The sequence below is a fragment of the Xyrauchen texanus genome, chromosome 1 (genome assembly GCF_025860055.1).
Source record: "Xyrauchen texanus isolate HMW12.3.18 chromosome 1, RBS_HiC_50CHRs, whole genome shotgun sequence".
NCBI classification, from domain to species: domain Eukaryota; kingdom Metazoa; phylum Chordata; class Actinopteri; order Cypriniformes; family Catostomidae; genus Xyrauchen; species Xyrauchen texanus.
Window position 1 is genome coordinate 8,991,979 of NC_068276.1, and position 15,664 is coordinate 9,007,642.

Sequence of the window (15,664 nt, forward strand, 5' to 3'; positions counted from 1 at the left end):
TTTCCTGAGAATTTAAAGCTCCGTCCCCCCAGACTCTGAATTAGTAGGGAGTAATACACTGATGCCTCATGACTATTTCCAAAAGCAGCAAATCACATCTCCCAGTGTCTGCCGCTTTAGGGGGGTGTAAACTGCGAACTGAGAATCGCAAAATGTTTTCAAAGGATCAACAATTTGCTCTCATATAGGTCTCTGTGTGTAGTAACCCCTTTCACAATCCACTCTGACCAGCAGAAAGGGGAATTATTAATCCATAATTTGGGGTTCAGCCATATGCTCAAGGCAACATTTAAATAATAGTCTGAATCAAACACTCACACACAGAGCGCAATGGTCCGCCACAACCCTGTGGCGGACCAACGACTGGCTGACGACCTGAATGTTTTTTACTGCAGATTTGAAAGGCCCGATTTCACACCCCACATGCACTCGGACCTTCATTTCACACAACCATTAACACCTCCGGCAACCCCCCTCCTCCCCCCTCCTGCTACACTACCTGCACTCAAGATCTGTGATTCTGACAACAAGCCAGAATTTGACAACATTTTTACATCTAGCTGGATCAGGGAAATTGGATGGTAACTCTTACACTCACTTGGATCATTGTCCTTTTTAAGAATTGGACTGATCCAGGCTTGTGTCAAGGTTGGAGGAAGCTTTCCATTTTTTAACGATTCTGTATAAACTTCTAACAAAAGTGGAGCCAGTTCTGTAGTACATGATTTAAAAAAAATTATTTAATAATTTCCTCACCAAGCTCCTCCAAAGTTATCTCAGAATCAAGACAATGTTTTTGCTCATTTGTTAATTTAGGAAGTTCTAATTGATACACAAAGTTTCTAATGTCTTCATCAGTAGACGAAGATGTGGAGCTATAGAGATCAAGATAGTATTCTTTAAAAGCATTATTAATATCAATGGCTAAATATTTCACCACCAGCAGATTTCACTGAGGGAATGGTAGAAAAAGACTCTCTCTGCTTTATATATCTAGCCAAAAGCTTCCCTGCTTTGTCCCCTGACTCATAGTATGACTGTCTTGCCATGAATAGCCAAAACACCACCTTCTGCAACAAAATAGTATTATATCTATATATCTAATGTTTTAATCGGGTCAATGCTCTGAGGCCATCAGACGACATTCGGCGCTTCAACTCTGCCGCTGCATTTTTAATATTCCTTTCCAACTCCACAGGTTCTCCTGCTTTGGATTTTTGATAAATGAGGCATACATATGATCCGACCCCTAAGAAACACCTTAAGTGCCTCCCAAGTCTCACACACCAAGGATAATGAGGACCAGTTGGTCTCCATATAGTCATTCATTTCAGCTTTTAGCATTTGTTGGAATTCAGGATTTTGCATTATACATTAAAGTGGCAACTATATGATTTTTTTTTTCTCCGTATGTAGCAACACCTCTAAACTCACCAGGGCGTGATATTCTAGAATAAATCTTATGGACTGATTAAAAAATGTATAGTCCCTACCAAATGGGTTCAATAGTCTCCAAATATTTGTACATATCCTGTGAAGCATCACTGTTGCTCTAGGGGGCTTACACACTTTTGCTTCACTATGATCAAGGACTGAGTCTATAAAAAGATTAAAGTCTCCTCCCAATATTATATCATGAGGGGTGCCAGTGGTTTGCAACATCCCTTCAAGATCTATAAAAAAGCCCTGATCAACCTTTGCCACTGAAATTCTTCTAAAACAATAATGACTCTTAATAATTTATATTTAATCTGTTTGAGGTATTTGAACTGTAGCTTTCTTATCAGTGTAATCGCTCCCCTGTTCTTACTTGAGACAGCACTAAAGAATGCATGTCCACCCCATATCTTCCAGCTTCCTGCAGGGAAAGATGCATTTCTTGAAGAAACACTATATCATGTTTCTTATGTTTAAGAACAGAAATAATCTTACTTCTTTTTTATGGGGTGCCCCAACCCATTCACATTTTATGCAGAGAGAGACAATCCGCTCATATTAACATTTGACATTTTGACGTATTATAAAAAATAGATTGAAAAATCTATATATAACAACCACATCTAAATCTAAAAAAAAATCTAAATATAACAACCACATTCCAACATTAGTGCAACAATCAAACCCTGAACCTCCCCCGAACCAAACAAACAGAAAAAAGAAAAATGTGTGCATTAACCCCATGCACGACATTGCTAAATGTTGTCCATCCCTCTAAACTCAAATAGTCCATGTACGACTACGAGAGCCCCAGAGACAACTTTGCCATCAGATTGCTCATGTCCGGAGCTTCTTTACAAATTTTGTGAAACAGAACAACAGAAAATAATCTATAAAATGAACTCCAGACAATAGGAGGCATTAGTACAAAAAATGTGCAGATTCATCCACAAACTGTCCTGAAGGGGTGTTATTCCACAAAACAAACTCCAACCGCTAGGCAGAACCAGCACAAAATAGGTGCTCTGTTTCCTCTGACAATCAAGTGAATGTTCAGTGAGTCAGTCCCACTCGGCTGCAACATGAGAACCACAAATAGCTTAGTCATTGACTTTATGAAGGACATTGCTTGCTGTGGGCATGTAAATATTTTGCGGCCATCCTTAGAATCTATTCCCAATTTGGCCAGGAACATCAGTGCACAAGCGACCTTCCATTGATGTAAGAGTTTCTTGCATTCCTTGAATCAATCACGTTTCTCTCATCGAATTCGCAAAGTATGGGAACAAGAAAATGCGGTGGTTCTTCCAAGAAAGACTTCCTTTACTCCTCGCCTCATGTAACACGAGATCATTATCGGATGATCACAGAAATGTGGCCAGAATTGATTGTGGTCTGCCTCTCTCCGCAGATCTCCGAGCCAGAACTCCGTAAGCTCATTCGATTTCCATCTTATGGCCTGTTATGTCGAGCAGACTTGGGAAAAGCCTGTCTAGGAATTTCACCATATATCAGCCTTCTTTGTCATCAGGAATTCCAACAATTCTGATGTTGTTTTGCCAGTTACGATTCTCCAAGTCTTCCAACTTTTCCCAGACACAATCCTAAGTCTGCCTTAGGACAGGTCCGAAGCTTGCATGGCGCCATGCGACTCCCCGTGAATTTCTCTTTTTAATTGTTCATAACATTTGATAGGCGTACATTTTATAATATTCTTTTCTGTGCCTGTGCAGTGACCTCCAGCTGTCCGCTTTCTGTATTCACCGTCTTAAACAGAGATGCCCAAACCAGAGCCTGTGATGCCCTTTAATTTGGCCCGCTTTGCCATATATAACAAGAGGGAAAGATATTGAACAGAAAAAAAAATTGCTATTGAGGCAGCTCTTAACTGAATTTGATAAGATAGCAGAGGGAAGTCACGTGACGCCATGTGAGGATCGGAAGTGTGAATGGCGAGATCTGCACACTTTGCTAGTTTTAATACTTTTAATGATATAAATTGGTGAGATTCAATACACTCTGTTCAATAATTGTTCTAGGATCTAAATTAATTCAAAATCCTCTGGCTCTGGAGACATTAAAAGACACTTTCATGCTCAAGCTTATTCCCCCAAGCAGGCCACAGGCCCGGGAGTCGGCTTAGTTGGGGAGGTGCGGGAAATGCAGCGAGAGATGCTGAACATGTCGGCAATGCTGATGAAGGTCGTTGCTGACATGGAGGAGCTTCCTGTGATACGACAATCAATCACTGCCATGGGGGTGAAGTTCTCTGATATGGTTACAAGAGGGGATGTCGAGAAACAGATTGATTGCCTGAAGTCATAGGAGAGTGAAATATCTGCTAATCCGCTAGTGACCAAGGTGGATTTGAAGCATGTCTGGGAGACGTCGGAGGACATGGAGAACCGTAGCCGGCAGAATAACATCTGTTTTCCTGAAGAAGAATAGGGACAGGATATGGTGAAGTTCCTGGATGGGCTCTTTCCGAATATGCTCGATATAGCAGGCCATAAGCTGGAAATCAACAGGGTTCCTGCTCAGAAATCCGCGGAGGGAGACAGACCCCAATCCATTCTGGCCAAATATCTGAGATCATGTTTCATGAGATGAGGAGTAGAGGAAGTCTTTTTTGGAAGAACCACAGCATTTTCTTGTTTCCAGACTTTGCTAATTCGACAGGAGAGAAACATCATCAATTTAAGGAATGCAAGAAACTTTTACATCAATGGAAAGTCGCTTTTGCACTGATATTCCGACCAAATTGAAAATAGATGCTAAGGATGGCCGCAAAACATTCACATGCCCACAGCAAGTGATGTCCTTCATAAAGTCAATGGAGTAAGACATCATGTTATACTCATGTTGCAAGGCTGAGTGGGTCAGCTCACTGAACATTCGTTTGAATGTTTGAGGAATCTGCACGCTCTATTTGTACTGGTTCTGCCTATTGGCTGAAATTTATTTTATAGAGAAACACACCTTCAGGACAGTTTTATGGATGAATCTACATGCTTTTTGTTCTTATTCTGCCTGTTGGCTGTTTGTTATAGATTATCTATAAACAGTTGGCACTGTCATGCGCTGGGTTAATGTGCATGTTTTTCTTTTTTTCAGTTTTTTGTTCTGGGGGATCTTTGGGTTTTGATTGTTGTGCTAATGTTGGAATGTGGTCTTTATATTCTTGTTTTTGACTAACTATTTATTTTTCTTCTATGTCAAAATATCAAATGTTAAATGAGTGGATTGTCTCTCTCCAAGTGGAAGGTAAATGGGTTGGAGCACCCCATAAAAAGGAAGGTGATATCTCTCATCTAAAGCGCAATAAATATTATATAGTGTTTCTTCAAGAAATGCACCTTTCTCTGCAGGAAGCTAAAAACTTTGGGAAGAAATGGGGTGGGCATTTTCTTTAATGCTGGCTCGAGAAAGAGCAGGGGTCATTACACTGATAAGTAAATATCTACAATTCAAATGTCTCAAACAGATTAAAGATAAATTAGGAAAAGTCATTTTTGAGGGCCTGGATAGCTCAGCAAGTACCCCAGATGATATTTTATTATTTGTCTCCTACCCTACTAAATCTATGCCTTGCCTCCACAGAATTATTCATTCCTTTTCCAAGTTCTCAGGATACAGAGTGAATTGGTCTAAATCGGAAGCTTTGGCTTTGACAGCATACTGCCCGGTAACGGCTTTTCAGCCGGGTGCCTTCCAGTGGCCTAAACAGGGCATTAAGTATTTGGGTATTTTATTCCCAGCAAACGTGTGTGATTTAAGAGTTCATTTTGACCCTTTAATAAAAAGGTTTAAACGATGTGGGCAGGTGGGCTTTGTTACATTTATCTAAGACTAGGAAGGTTAATGTTTCTAAAATGAATTGTATTCCAAAATTCAACTACCTGCTCCAATCTCTCCGTATAGATGTCCCCTCCTCATCCATCCATCTTCAACCGCTTATCCGAAGTCGGGTCGCGGGGGCAGCTGCTCCAGCAGGGGGCCCCAAACTTCCCTATCCCGAGCCACATTAACCAGCTCTGACTGGGCGACCCCGAGGCGTTCCCAGGCCAGTGTGGAGATGTAATCTCTCCACCTAGTCCTGGGTCTTCCCGAGGCCTCCTCCCAGCTGGGCGTGCCTGAAACACCTCCCTAGGGAGGCGGCCAGGGGCATCCTTACCAGATGCCCAAACCACCTCAACTGACTCCTTTCAACGCAAAGGAGCAGCGGCTCTACTCCGAGCTCCTCACGGATGACTGAGCTCCTCACCCTATCTCTAAGGGAGAAGCCCGCCACCCTTCTGAGGAAGCCCATTTCGGCCGCTTGTACTCGCGACCTAGTTCTTTCGGTCATGACCCAACCTTCATGACCATAGGTGAGGGTAGGAACGAAAATTGACCGGTAGATCGAGAGCTTTGCCTTCGGCTCAGCTCTCTTTTCGTGACAACGGTGCGATAGAGCGAGTGCAATACCGCCCCTGCTGCCCCGATTCTCCGGCCAACCTCCCACTCCATTGTCCCCTCACTCGTGAACAAGACCCCGAGGTACTTGAACTCCTTCACTTGGGGCAAAACCTCATTCCCTACCTGGAGTACGCACTCCATCGGTTTCCTGCTGAGAACCATGGCCTCAGATTTAGAGGTGCTAAGGTGCTAAGTTCCTCTCCGGGAACCAGCACCTTATCGTGGTGGAGAGGTTTGTGTGCCCTTATGATCCTGAGGGTTGTGTTGTCTGGAGCCATGTGCTCCTGGTAGGGTCTCCCAAGGCAAAGTGGTCTCAGGTGAGGGGCCAGACTAAGAATGGTTCAAAAATGACTCATGGAAAAAACGGCAAGAGGAGGAGTTACCCTGCCCGGAGGAAGCCCGGGGCCCCTGTCTGGAGCCAGGCCCAGATGGAGGGCTCGTCGGCGAGCGCCTGGTGGCCGGGTTTGTCACGGAGCCCGGCCGGGCACAGCCCGAAGAAGCAACGTGGAACCCCCCTCTACATCCCTTGGGCCCACCACCCATTGGAGGAACCGCAGGAGTCGGGTGCGCTGCCATATGGGCGGCAGTGAAGGCCGTGGGCCTCGACGGACCAGACCCAGGCAGCAAAGGCTTGCTCTGGGGACGTGGAATGTCACCTCACTGGGGGAAGGAGCCGGAACTAGTGAGGGAGGTGGAGCATTACCAGTTGGATCTGGTGGGGCTTACATCGACGCACAGTTTTGGCTCTGGATCCGTACTCCTGGATAGGGGATGGACTCTATTCTTCTCTGGAGTTTCCCAGGGTGTGAGGCGACGGTGGGTGTGGGGATACTCACGAGTCCCCGGCTGAGCCACTACGTTGGAGTTTACCCTGGTGGATGAGAGGGTCGCCTCCCTACGCCTCACGGGTTGTGGGGAAAACTCTGACTGTTGTCTGTGCATATGCACCGAACAGCAGTTCAGAGTATTCGGCCTTCTTGGAGACCCTGAATGGAGTCCTGAATAGGGCCCCAGTAGGGGACTCCATAGTGATGCTGGGTGACTTCAACGCACACGTGGGAAATGACAGGGACACCTGGAAAGGCGTGATTGGGAGGAACGGCCTCCCTGATCTGAACTCAAGTGGATGTTTGTTATTAGATTTCTGTGCTAGTCATGGATTATCTATAACAAACACCATGTTCGAACATAAGGATGCTCATAAGTGTGCGTGGTACCAGAGCACCCTAGGCCGAAGGTCGATGATCGATTTTGTAATCGTGTCGTCGGATCTGAGGCCATATGTTTTGGACACTCGGGTAAAGAGAGGGGCAGAGCTGTCAACCGATCACCATCTGGTGGTGAGTTGGGTCAGGGGTGGGGAAAGACTCTGGACAGACCTGGGAAGCCCAAGCGAGTAGTGCTGGGTGAACTGGGAACGTTTGGAGGAGGTCCCTGTCCGTGAGATCTTCAACTCACACCTCCGGCGGAGCTTTTCAGGCATCCCTGCGGAGGTTGGGGACATTGAACCGGAGTGGGCAATGTTCAAAGCTTCCATTGCCGAAGCCGCGGTGGAGAGCTGCGGCCTCAAGGTTTTAGGTGCCGCAAGGGGTGGTAACCCTCGAACACCGTGGTGGACACTGGTGGTCAGGGAAGCCGTCCGACTGAAGAAAGAGGCCTTCCGGGATTTGTTGTCCCGGAGGTCTCCGGAGGCAGTTGCAAGGTACCGAAGGGCCCGAAGTGCTGCGGCCTCGGCCGTGAGGGAGGCAAAGCAGTGGGTGTGGGAAAAGTTCGGAGAAGCCATGGAGAAGGACTTTCGGTCCGCACCAAAGTGCTTCTGGAAAACCGTCCGCCACCTTAGGAGGGGAAACGGGGAACCATTCAAGCTGTATACAGCAAAGATGGGACGCTGTTGACCTCAACCGAGGAGGTTATTGGGCGGTGGAAGGAACACTTTGAAGAACTCCTAAATCCCAACACGCCCTCTATGGTAGAGGCAGAGCCGGAGGATGATGGGGGATCAGATTCTATTTCCCTGGGGAGGTCACTGAGGTAGTCAAACAACTCCGCAGTGGCAAAGCCCCGGAATTGATGAGATCCGACCAGAAATGCTGAAAGCTCTGGATGTGGAGGGGTGTCATGGATGACACGCCTCTTCAACATTAGCGTGGAAATCTGGGACAGTACCTAAGGAGTGGCAGAACGGGGTGGTGGTTCCCTCTTCAAAAAGGGGATCAGAGAGTGTGTGCTAACTACAGGGGTATCACACTTCTCAGCCTCCCTGGTAAAGTTTACTCCAAGGTGCTGGAGAGGAGGGTTCGGCCGATTGTTGAACCTCAGATTGAAGAGGAACAATGCGGTTTTCGGTCCTGGTCGTGGAACGACGGACCAGATCTTTACTCTGCAAGGATCCTGGAGGGGGCCTGGGAGTATGCCCATCCGGTCTACATGTGTTTTGTGGATCTGGAGAAGGCGTATGACCGGGTCCCCCGGAGAGACTGTGGGAGGTGCTGCGGGAGTACGGGGTGGGGGGTCCCTTCTTAGGGCGATCCAATCCCTGTACGTCCAAAGCGAGGGCTGTGTCCGGGTCCTCGGCACAAAGTCGAGTTCATTCCATGTGGGGGTTGGTCTCCGCCAAGGCTGCGCTTTGTCACCAATCCTGTTTGTGATATTCATGGACAGGATATCGAGGCGTAGTCGGGGTGGGGAAGGTGTGCGGTTCGGTGGGCTGGGGATCTCATCGCTGCTTTTTGCAGATGATGTTGTCTTCATGTCATCATCGGTCCGTGACCTTCAGCTCTCACTGGATCGCTTGGCAGTCGAGTGTGAAGCAGCTGGGATGAGGATTAGCACCTCTAAATCCCCTCCTCATATTTCAAGCAATTAGAAGTCCTTCATTTGGAACAGTAAACATCCCAGATTACATTTCACTAAGTTAAATAGGCCAGTTAACAAAGGTGGGCTAGGCTTACCCCAGATTTTGTTTTATTATTATGCATTCGGTCTCAGACATTTGGCTCATTGGTCGCTTCCACCTGAGAGAGCCCTTCCCTGGTTTTGTACTGAACAGGAAGTTCTTGCACATATTTCGCCATTGCAAAGCCATACTAACCAGAGAAGTTAAGTTACACCCCGTTATCTTGCATGTGCAAAGGTATGGACAAAAGTGTCCAGAGGGTTTAATTTGGACATTTAAATGTTGCTTCGAGCATATGGCTGAACCCAAAATTATGTATTAAGAAGTCCCCTTTCTGCTGGACAGAGGGGATTGTGAGGGAGGCTAATACGCTCGGTGACCTATATGAGAGTGGAGGTTAGAAAGCCTTTGAAAATATGGTTCAACATTTTGGGATTAACAGATCTCAATTCTTCAGGTACTTACAGTTGTGCCATCTACTCTGTACCACCTTTGGGAGTTGTACGCAGCCCCCTAGAGCGGCAGATACCCTTGAGGTGGTGCTTGCAGCTTTTAGAAAAGTCATGAAGCATCAGCATATTAGTCTTTATTGATCCAGAGTCTTGGGGATGGGGTGTTAACAACTCTTAAGAGGTTATGGGAAACATTTAAGATATACCTACCTGCTGGTGATGCCAGGATTCAGGAGTTTTGGTTGAGAGTCCAGAATTCCCAGACTTTGTGTGTTGGGTGATGGGGCGGTTATTGATATAAACAAAATCATATATAAAAAGGTGGGTCCTCACCAGCGTGATAATTCTGAGAGGATGGAAATCAGTGGGCCCTCCCTCTTTTTATGAATGGTGCACCGAATTGGGCATGGTAGCTTCATTTGAAGGGATGTAGTACAGACAGATTGGCAGTTCAGAGGCATATGACAAGACATGGGGCAGGTATATGGCCTTTTTAGAGGGTGCCCAGTGACAGGCCGTGGAGAGAGACAATTTGTTTGGGTAAATATTTGTTGAATTTTTAAATTTTTATATTATATTATATTATATTATATTATATATATATATATATATATATATATATATATATATATATATATATATATATGTAATGCTCAGGGGAGGGACATATCATTTTATATAATTTGATTGTGTATGTTCTGTTTTTTAATCAATAAAATGTTAATATCAACAACATCAAAAAAGAAGATAGCAAAGAACGTTTTAAGTTATGAAATCACAAAGTAGGGGAACCATGGCAACTTCTATATTTTAATATAATACAGCTTGATATAATGCAACATTTATTTTCACCCACAGACCTCAAACAAGTTTGATATTTGGCTCTTTGTCAGAAAATGTTTGGGCACTTCTGATATAAATGTTGTTTAATGTGTAGCTAATATGAAGTGTTTATTCTATTTAAAAAAAAAAAAAAAAAAAGAAAGAAAAAAAGCTCTGAACAAATATTGAAATTCAGTCAATTGAAATAAGTATTCTACATAAATTAAAGGGATAGTTCACCCAAAAATGTTCGTAATTGTCGTATGTCGTAATTTACTCACCCTCATGTTAATATCTCAGCTGTTGTTTTTGTTGGTCCTTACAATGTAAGTGAATGGTGACCAGAACTTAGAAGGTACAAAAATGACAAAGGGAAAAATAAAAGTAATCCATATGACTCCAGTGGTTAATCCATTTTTTGAAGCAATATAATTGATGTGGGTGAGAAACGGATACATTTTTTGAGTCCTTTTTTTACTATCAATCTACACTTTCAACAACAGTAGGTGGCTGAATGTGAAAGTCACTTCAACAAAAGTATGGATTTACAGTTAAAAAGAACTTAAATATTGATCTGTTTCTCACCCAATCTATCATATCTCTTCAGAAGATCTGGATTTAACCACTTGATTCTTATGGATTACTTTTTACTGCCTTTTGGGCCTTCGATGTTCTGGTCACCATTCACTTGCATTGTAATGTTCAACAAAGCTGAAATATTAATTTAAAAATCTTTGTTTGTGTTCTGCAGAATAATGAAAGTCATAAACATCTAGGATGGCATGAGGGTGAGTAAATGATGAGAACATTTTCATTTTTGGGTGAACTCTCTCTTAAACTACTTACTCTATTACAATTGGCTTTAAAAAAAAAAAAAAATTGAAAAATATTAACTAAAATCAATTCCAGGGGGGGAAATATTGCCCCTTTATAAATTTCTGACACTGACAAAGGCTAAATTGAATGACAAAGTCTAAATTGAATGGAGCAAAACGTGGCTGGCAGGACGTCTTACCAAGCACCTGTCCAACGATCATTCTCCCATCCTCTCCCGCAACCGCTGATCTGGCGTTCCTCTCAATAGCATACTGGACAAAAGCGAAGCCCTTGTGCACGGAGCAGCCCACTATCTTGCCGTACTTACTGAAGATAGCCTCCACGTCTGCCTTAGTCACAAGCATGGTGTTGAGGTTTCCGATGAAGACCCTGGAGTTCAGGGAACGGGGATCTGTCTTGTTGGTCACGTTGCTGGCCATCAGGCTGCTGGTGGTGGGGGAATGACTGGGTGACAAGTGGAAAAGAAAAGAGATTGTTCATGTTTTCTACAAACTAATCTCTGATTTCTCACTTTTTTTCTTTCAATGTCAAAGAGATTGTTTCAAACTTTTAAACCAAAGAATAGATGTAAGAATAGAATTCTCCCTTCAAAGAATAGAAGGGAGAATTCTGCTTTGGAAATATGGTATTAATGTACAAAGAAATCCACTCATCTGAACTCTGGTTCTAATTATTACAGATAATAATCTCAGGAATATGACATATGCCAGACAAAAATATTTAAAATAAAATACATTTTGCTTTTGGACATTAACCGAGTATTGTGAACACTACCACAGAAATTATTTATTTGAATAGGATATTTGTAGGGAGATGAACACTGAGATTCTGAGAATACAAGGTTTGTAACAACTATATGTGGCATCAACATAATAAAATTAGCATAATAATTTACAACAAATCCAAGAGAAACAAAGTCATATTAGGTGTTTTCCTCTCATTATAAAGTGCTTGGATATCTTTAAGAGTCTTAGATATACCTTTCAGAAGGTATTAACTAGAAAGGAGTGTTTTGGTTTATGTAGCTTGTCTACCATATATGGAATAGGGGTTGGAGCTTAAATCTGTGTACTAGAGCTTGGTGGGTGACTAGGTGTTGAGCAAAAGGAGATGTATTATCTCTGTTTAACTGCTGATATTATAATTACACTTGCAAAGTGAAAAAGCACAAAAGTGAAACCAATGGTCTGCTGCACTTTGGTGGGAAAAAAGGGACCGGGGTGTCATTTGTATACATGGTTTTGACTTAGAAAATAATTTTGTATGTATACATTTCTATTCTACTGAAAGGAAAAATGTACTAGTTGCACTGGACAGTAAAATTAAAGAGGATAACATACAATATGCAAATTGATATCTGCTTTTACAAAAATGTAAGGCAATTTGTGCTTGCAAAACTTGGTGGGCCTGATTTTTTGTGGGTTTGAAAGCTAAGTGTTAGGCATCACGTGTTTAAGATGGACTGAGCAGTGTTTTAACAATGTGCTACAACACCAATTTTCTTTCATTTTCATGGGACGTGTGGCTACATGACTGGCACATGAATGTGTACATTGAGATTTTTGTATGCTGAGGGGGATGGGGTATTGTCAGAACTCACTCCATTTTGTCTGTAACTCAGGCTGAGTCGTCTGTCTGCCTGATTCTGTTGGAGAGAAGAGGGTTGTTATTGGACACTGTTGAGATGATGCTCAGCAGTGCTTTGTGGGTGAAGGTTGTCCTGCATGGGTGGATGATGTAACCCACCACACTTTAAAGGACATCACAACAATCTTATCACTTCCCCAAAGTCAAACAAGTGGCCATGTTCAGATGTGTCCCAACGTCGCCAACCAGTGGTAAAGTATACAAAACTTCCTGTTTGTTTGAAAGCAAAAAATTATGATATCCCAATGCAACTCAAGTGAGCTCATAAATCACTTTTAAGAGTTACTGAAGACAAATTTTTTGGTCTGGGAATCACAATATTTAAATTCAAAGACATTTGTTGATTTTCAACGATTTTAGGTTACATGTCTTGGAAGTCGAGACTGGAATGCATTACTTACAAATGCTACCCTTCACAATATTTATACCATTATCAATGGAAACATATAAATTCTTCATGCTACACCCCCCAACCAACCAATGGTCAAGCCAAATCAACATCCTTGTATTGTTTTTCATAATCAAATATTTAATGATTGTAAGATGTTCTTTAGAGTGGTTTTGCTTTTTGTAATATCTCAATGATAATCTGAAATGATGGAACACTGGAAATCAATGCATTTAAATGTTACATTTATGTTGCATCACAACAGAATAGATGGATAGATGCTAGAATTTATGTAAACTAACATTTTTATTGTTTGCTCAGTTGAATTGTTGACACTATGGAATAGGACAGTATGACAAATTGCTTAGACTGCGCACTTCTATCCTGGTTCATCTCAATAAAACTCAAATTTCAGGGACAAATTTCCCCCCCAAAGTGATAATTCAACAATTATATTTTGCATAAAACTATTGTTTGTATGACTTTTAATATAATTTCCCCAACATTTTCCCCTAAAACAAAATAAATAAAGTCTAAATTTCACAAACTAGTGTACAAGCAATCGACAAATCAAGTTTTCATCTGTTCTTTTGGTCTATTCTCCTATTTCTTAAGGAGAAATTGTATGTGCACCAAGCAAAGGCAAACTTGAATTTGCCCTCTACAGAACACCAAATAGAAGTAGACCCAAGACCTAGGATTCTGCAAAAAAAAACTTCCAGATTGATGTGTCTAAATAGCTGCCTTAACTATGGCGAAAAAACCTGAAATGAACATCTAAGGTGTGTTTGTTTCGGTTATCAAAACAGGGATGAAAATGATTTTACAGCCTATTTGGTGCACTGGTCTAAAGTCTACATGAGACTTATTATGATGAAGACAACTAATCTGGTGTGAAATGTAGACCTGATACAGGTGTGACTAAAGGGCTACCTCTAAATGTGTGGCATTACCAATAGTCTCTGTTGTTTAGACCATTTAGTCTAAAAATGGGACAAACTGATTTTGGATGGTGTTTGTTGTTGATATGCAAGTAGTTGTCAATATTACATGTACACATTCATTGCAAAGTTTTTAGAACTGATCAGGTCATGTTATTGGGTGGATCCTTCACACCTATGTAATACAAATAAAATAAACATGTTACAGCACCATATGATTCTGCTTTAGGTCTCAAACATCAAAATAAAATTAAAGCATTTAACTTTCTAAACATAATACTTCCCATCTTGAATTCACATAAAAATAAAAAAAATGAAATCTGTTGAACTTGTTTGTGCATGCAGGAAACAAACAAAATAAATATTATCAAGAGTTTGAGACAACTATTGTGGCTGACAGAGCTTCTTCATGGGCTGAACTCTTGGAATAGAGACAGATATGACGTAATGTTGCAAAGAAACAGCATGAGGCAGGAGAACATGTAAGCAAAGGGAGATGCTGTCTGTGCCCCTTCGGACTTATTTTAAACATGCATTAATGCAACCCGCTCAATTCAACATTCTTGATGTAGTTTTTAATGGAAAGTTTGACCTTTTACATGATTTAGCATAGATGTTGGATGCAAATATATAAAGCCATTTCAACTGATCCTTACATTATTCTGAATTATTTCACAAGTCCATTAAAAGTGCCCACATTCAATTCAAACCCTGCAAAAACATAGCCTGAAAATTCAAACGTTGACACAATTCCCATTGGTATGATTCAGAACTCAACGACCCACAAAAATATGCGCAAAAATAACGCATAAGTAATTTCATAATAAAAAAAAAAAAAAAAAAAAAGTCTACAGAGGAGAGTGAAAAATCGTCAACTAGTCTTCAGAAAAATATGGCATTTTAAAAATTGGTTAAAACCATAAGGTTTATTCTAATCCTTGACATAAAAAACGATCCCATCTTGAGAACACAACAACCGGTCAATTTGAGACATTTTCTCCACATTTACTTCAAAAACCAAACAAACCAGCTGCTCTAGCGGTAGTCTTGCAAAAATGGGGTGGGGGAAAAAAAACAACTTCTGCTTTGGAAAAATAAAACAAAAATTGTGCCGTCCTATTAAAGCATGTTTTGTTTTTTTTGTTTGTTTTTTTTTCACTTCTCTACACGGCATCACAAAATGTACGCCACAAAAGCCAAGCAGAAAATGACTAGAAAAATGCATTAAAAAAATGTCTCCAAAGATAGTTCAAAGTCAGTATAAAAAATAAAAAGTGACAAAAATCTCTCGAATCAAAATACTCACCGGGAGTTTAAGACTAAAAATGATTAAAATTCGGTGCTGTACTGATATTGTGGATACAATCCGTACCAGCTCGTGCAGCAGACAGCGCGAAACGAGTGCATGAAATGGCGTCGCGAGAACGCGCACGGAAAGTAGGTGCCGCCCCGTTCAACATATCATTTAATCTCATTGGATACAAAACAACGCGTTGGAGCATTCTCTGTCGTTGATTGGTGGATGTACGTGTCATTTTCTTGACGAGTTTCCTTTTAAAGAAAGAGCGACCAAAGCCCTTCTGATTTGTAGCCTTCAAGGTTAGCGTAACGCGGCAGTTCCATAGACATTTTATAGCGTTACACTGACGAGGAGACAAGAGGCCGTTCTTTTTTAATGGATGTCTACAACGCTGAATAAACCGCTTTTGTAGGAAACAGCTAATAATTTAATTTATTAACGATCTGTCCTCTAATCTTTTGCATGTTTTACACTAAACTATACTTT

General features: G+C 41.9%; 1 protein-coding gene across 4 annotated transcripts in view; it reads right to left on the minus strand.

The window, feature by feature from the left end:
* Positions 1-15,299, minus strand: part of hnrnpc (heterogeneous nuclear ribonucleoprotein C) — a 102,266-nt gene extending 86,967 nt beyond the window's left edge. For 2 of the 4 annotated variants that reach the window (XM_052136989.1, XM_052136977.1), the window contains exons 1-3: positions 15,185-15,299; positions 12,503-12,547; positions 11,081-11,346 (exon numbers count right to left, since the gene is read on the minus strand). In XM_052136989.1, coding sequence (XP_051992949.1) covers positions 11,081-11,346; positions 12,503-12,507 — 271 coding nt within the window. In that variant the 5' untranslated portion in view covers positions 12,508-12,547; positions 15,185-15,299. The remainder of the gene's footprint in view (positions 1-11,080; positions 11,347-12,502; positions 12,548-15,184) is intronic. The other 2 variants (XM_052136992.1, XM_052136985.1) reach the window with 2 other exon arrangements.
* Between the last annotated feature and the right edge of the window lie 365 nt (positions 15,300-15,664).